General features: G+C 37.2%; 1 protein-coding gene across 1 annotated transcript; it reads left to right on the plus strand.

Moving 5' to 3' along the window:
• The first annotated feature begins 3046 nt into the window (after positions 1–3046).
• LOC112097313 lies at positions 3047–4270 on the plus strand. The gene has a single exon (XM_024182498.1). The coding sequence runs from the start codon at positions 3047–3049 to the stop codon at positions 4268–4270; it is 1224 nt and encodes a 407-aa protein (XP_024038266.1).
• Positions 4271–5953: the final 1683 nt, after the last annotated feature.

Here is a 5953-nt window from a genome sequence, read left to right on the forward strand (position 1 = left end):
GTAGTAATAATAATGATGATGATGATGATATGCGCTCCCAAATTTATTATCTTCAAATTGATACGCACTCTCTCAAAAAAAATAAAAAAAAAGGGACATGGGACATTTTGATTTGCATCTTCTTGATTTTCTTTAACAAATTATCAAAATATTGGCACTGACCGGAATATGTATTGATGATGATAATCATGTTATTTTAATGGTAGATAATGTTATGTATGCCGATTCGTTCAACTCATAGAATCGCTGGAGTTGATTCAAAAAGCTTGGATTAGATTTCAGTGACGCTATGCTTATAAAAGTAATATATAATTCTGGTCCTTTTTCCTTTAAGTTATACTGCGCCCAACCTTTTCTACATTAAACTAAAAACTTGAATCCTAAAAATGCATAATGCTGGTTTTGCTTACATAATTGAAATTATATCCAAAATTATCTTGAATATAATTACACTCTTTCGATCAGTGCTCGCCGTTAATCCCAAAACTTAAGCCGATAGTCGTCGTGTAATGTATTTCCTTTCTAGACTCCTAACAAGGTGGATTGTTTGAAACGACTTGGTCTCTAGAATTTTGGTCAAAACATGAACATTAGTCATTGAGATTGAATATAAGGGCATACCGGGCTCTTTGCATTCATCGCGAGGAGGTAATGAACGTTCCACATAATTTTTATTTGCTTTCTTGCTTTTTTGTGACTGGAAACATGGAAAGCAATTCATCTTTTATCGATAAAATAATCAAATAATTGAAAAATTAGGGAGGGAGATGAAAAATGGTGATTCGATTTTGCAGAGGATCTCCCTCCCCGGGGAAAATGGAAGGATCCCTCTATCCGTTGGAGCTCGAAGATGAATCGGAAAAAGCAATTAACAAGATTAACATGCGAAGATCAATAATAACGCATTATGGCACAAACAAGAAGGAGAAGAGGAAGATACAACATTAATTCTTTGGGAGAAAATTGAGGAGAATTGAGTGGACAATTTGGAATGTTTCGTTTCCATCGTTGTAAAAAGACAGCATTGAATTACAAACTAGTGGATATTCAAAATTCTGTTAGACATGCTGTTTCTGGTATTTTTATTTATGATTATTTTGTTTACACCCTTGCTACCCTATTTGTGACACCTTCGATTTCGTGTGAACGCTCTTTTTAATTTTTCATTGATCAGTTATTGGTTTAAATTTAGAATAGGTACAGGATGAATATTAGCTATCATTTCTAAAAGTCTTACTGAGTTGGTTTTCAAGTCCAATTCTGTATCTTTAAGTCTGTGCAGGTAAGGATTAAACAAATCTACAGAATTTTTTTTTCCATATTTAGTAATTATTCTATTTTTTTACACAAGTTGACCAATCATTCAAGTCCTGGTTTCGATCAATTTGATTAATCACCACAATTCGAATTTCATCACTGCTTCAGCATAACTTATTTATATTCCAAAAACAAAAAGAAAATACGGTAAAAGAAAAGAAATTTGTCATTTTAATGTATTGAAGGTGGTAATGGGATTTGAGCAAAACTTCTTAGTTGAGATGGTTAGACACATCTTTTATCTCATCCTTTAGTTTGAGGATTCAAATCTCTATATGGGTGTGAAAGTTTATTTTTCGATTACTTTCTTTAATTCCAAAATTCCAGAGACCATTCTGCTAGATGTATACAGGTCCCGAAGACATTGAATTGTAATCAATTTTTGTACTCTTTAATCTAATTTTAAAAAAACTGTAGTTGCATGATGCCACAAAGGGAATAGTGGGACAATTTTTTATTTGTATTATTTGATAAACATGAGTTGAGATGGTTGAAATTTATATTTGTTGTGAATCTTTATAATGATTGAGCAACCATTAGATAACAAGCTCAGCGATATGCTGGTGCTCTCAAAGCCTAAATTTGGGCTCCGGTGGAACTATTTCACTTCTCTAAAACGCATACAAACTTTGCTTCTAATTTATTTATTTATTTATTTTTTGCGTGAGTTTTGAAAATGCTGTCATAAGTCAAAAAGTTTATTTTTTATATATTTAAAAAGGTTTTTTTTTTTAATGTCACTTCCTAAATTTAATTTAATACTTGCGCTCTCTAAATATTTATTTTCATAAAATCAACTTGCTAGAAATATTCTCAAGTTAATAATTTGATAAAATAAATAAATTTATTTAATTATGTTAAATATATTTTTATAATAATTAGCTATGAAAATAATTTTAAATAAGAATAAAATTATTTGTAAACACTTTTTATTTAATCCGAGGGTAAACCAAATAATTCAACATTCAGATCTCACTTGGGTAATTATCTTCCTTCGAAGTAGAGTTATTTCAATCCATAGGATGTGTCTCATTGGTCTAAAGCATGATATAATTAGAATCTTCATCTTTAAAATAATTTCTCGGCATAGATCTATTGCTCATGTATAAATATTGAGAATAAATAATACAATTTACAACTTCTCACCTTAATTAAATAATGCTTTACACTAATATATTATACTAATTTAAGTATCTTTGTTTGGGGGCTTGGGTCTAGTATAGGATTGAGTGACCTCTCACATCACTTGGAAAGGATGTTGGTAATGATCTTACAAGAGATGACATCTCGTACACTGGCAACAGAGCTTTTGGATGGGCTTGGGCCATATCAAAACTAAAACTATGATGTGAAGTTTGAAGTAGATAATATCTTGTTAATGGACAAAACTACGTTACAGACTCTGTATGTAACAGCTCAATGAAAATTAGTCTTGTATCAGCTAAGTTCCAACAACTTTTCCTCTCTCCTGCAACGCGTGGATGCTCCTCATTTGCTGCGTTACATACAGAATCTGTAACGTAGCAAGGTCCCTTGTTAATATGTAGATTATAGATGGTATCTGAGACACTCTCAACTACAAGAATGCAGATGGTCATTGTCAACAAGGACATTGGCTAAAAAAAATTCACACAAAAGTCTTGTCTCTGGGACAAGTTTGATTGTCTTGTCTGCATGACAAGTTATTAGTGGAGTCTTAGTTTCGTTTGTCTTTTCTTTCTCCTACATAATGGCTGCTAATGATGCCTCACTGGAGCATGATGTTAATCGAGGGTATGCTAATATATCACTCGAAGAGGAGGAGGAAGGTGGATTAATTGTGGTCGGGGATGAGGAGATTGGTGATGGCAAGGAGAGAATTGATTCCCGTTTCTGTTTGGTAGGTCGATTCCTCACGGATAAAGTGATAAATTTTGCGGCTATGAAACACACCATGGCCTCACTGTGGCGTCCTGGTAAGGGGGTTTGCATTCGAGATTTATCCCCTACTCTTTTTCTATTTCAATTCTTTCATGAAATTGATGTTAAAAGGGTGTTGGAATCGGGCCCTTGGACATTTGATCAACACATTTTACTTGTTAAACGACTGGAAGAGAATGAGCAACCGCAAAATATTCCACTCTTTTTTACCTCATTCTGGATTCAAGTGTACAACTTACCAGTTGGGTTCATGTCGGAGAAAATCTTGAAGGATATTGGAAGCTACATTGGAGTCTTTGTGGCGTCGGATGAGAATAATTTGATGGGTATTTGGAAAAATTACATGCGAATTCGGGTGACTACAGATGTGCGAAAACCTCTGAAACGAAGAATGAAGCTGAAGAAAGCAGGTGGTGATTGGCTTTGGATTGATTTTAAATACGAGCGGCTGAATATTTTTTGCTTCATCTGTGGATTATTGGGGCATACTGAAAAACAATGCCCAAAGCTGTATGAGTCTCCGTATGGTGGTCTAGACAAACCTTATGGGCATTGGTTGAAAGCACCGACTAGGAGATCTACACTGAATTATGGCGATCGATGGCTGCGATCGGTGCCGCCAACACAGTCTGAGAAGGAAGATGGAAAGTCCACGAATCAAGCAGTTGCCATGCAAGTTGATTCGGGTAATACCAATAAATCCGGAGTTGCCGTGCCAAGTAGTTTGATTATTGGCAAACACGCGGGGATTATGGTACCATTCCAGGAAGGTGGTGAGAAAGCTACAAAAGGAAATAATTCCAAAGGAAAGTCAACAGAAGAGCTAGCTCATTTTAGTCGTGAAAAGGAAAATGTGGAAGAATTAGAGTCTGGGCTTGTTGTTAGCGAGGCTAAAAGAAGGAGATCACAAGATCAGATTCCACACATTGGGGGCTTTGATGGGGAAGGCACATCTCAGTCTGGAGAGTTTCAATTGGGCTCAAAAAATGGACTAGCGGTGGGACCTGTAATTCAGGCCCACCGAGGTCAATGAGTACCTTAAGCTGGAACTGCCGTGGATTGGGCCAACCACGGACAGTTCGGATGCTAACAGAATTGGTCATGAGCAGGAAACCATCTTTTATTTTTCTTATTGAAACTTTGTGCAGTAGAAGTAAATTAGAGAGTATTAAAAGGCAATTAAATTATGATGGGCTTTTTGTTGTTGAAAGAATGGGTCGGAGCGGTGGGCTTGCACTCTTATGGAAGGCTCCCAGCAGTGTTACTCTGTTAAAATATGCGACTAATTTCATTGATGTTGAGGTGGAAGTGCCGGAGCTGGGAAAGTGGAGGTTGACTGGTTTTTATGGGTTTCCGGAGTCTAGCCGGCGCCGTGAATCGTGGGATTTGCTCCGCTTATTGGCTGGGTCGTCTAATCTTCCGTGGGTTTGCATAGGTGACTTTAATGACTTACTAGCGGCTACTGAGAAGCGAGGCAGAATTGCTCATCCAAATTAGAAGCTGATGGGATTTCAAAGTGCAATTGCTGATTGTCAGCTGATTGATCTTGGTGTTACTGGCTATCAATTTACCTGGGAAAGGGCTCGAGGAACCGATAAGTGGGTCGAAGAAAGGCTTGACAGAGCCTTGGTGTCTGAGTCATGGCTACACCGTTTCAATGAGGCCAAGGTATTTAGCTTAGAATCTACTTGCTCGGATCATCTTCCTATTCTTTTGGAGCTTCAACCGACAGGGCCAGTTTCGAGAAATAAAAGATTTCGTTTTGAAAATGTGTGGTTGCGGGAGATTGATTGTTGTGAGGTTGTACGGAATAATTGGCTTTCTCCTACTGGTAGCTCCATTCAACAAAAAATTTTATCTTGTGGGGCAGCTCTGATGGATTGGGGTGGGTATCTAGCTCGGGACTTTCGTAAACGGAAGCTGGAGTGTCGAAAGCAAATGGCTCTGTTAAGGGGTCGTCGAGATTGTAAGGGAATAACTGAGTTCACGAAGGTAAGAAACCGTTATAATGAATTGTTACATGGTCATGAAGTGTTTTGGAAGCAGCGAGCAAAGTCGCTTTGGCTAAAAGAGGGAGATAAGAACACTCATTACTTTCATGCCTCGGCTTCAACCCGGAAACGGCAAAATTCGTTTGGGAATCTTCGAAACAATCAGGGAGATTGGTGCACCAATGTAGAAGAGGTTGATGAGGTGATCATTAATTATTTCCATAATTTATTTCAATCTAATGGCTGCAATAGTGCTGAGGTCATTCATTGTGTGGAGACAAAAATTACAAACGAGCAGAATTCCATGCTCTTAACCCCTTTCTCTGCCACGGATGTTAAGGAAGCACTCTTTGATATGCATCCCGACAAATCTCCTGGGCCAGACGGCATGAATCCAGCCTTTTACCAAAGATTCTGGCACATTGTTGGTGAGGATGTAATTTCGGCTTGTTTACAATTTGTAAAAGACTGTTCCTTTCCAGCAGGTTTAAACGACACTTCACTTGTGTTGATTCCAAAGAATCAAAAGCCTGAAATTTTATCTGACATGCGGCCAATTGCTCTGTGTAATGTACTTTATAAAATTATATCCAAAATGTTGGCTAACCGAATGAAATTAGTACTTGATTTGGTTATATCAGATTCTCAAAGCGCTTTTGTCCCGGGTAGAGCCATCACTGACAACATAATAATCTCGGCGGAAATCATGCATTTCTTAAAGCGGA

Source organism: Citrus clementina, unplaced genomic scaffold, assembly GCF_000493195.1.
Source record: "Citrus clementina cultivar Clemenules unplaced genomic scaffold, Citrus_clementina_v1.0 scaffold_6, whole genome shotgun sequence".
NCBI classification, from domain to species: Eukaryota; Viridiplantae; Streptophyta; class Magnoliopsida; order Sapindales; family Rutaceae; genus Citrus; species Citrus x clementina.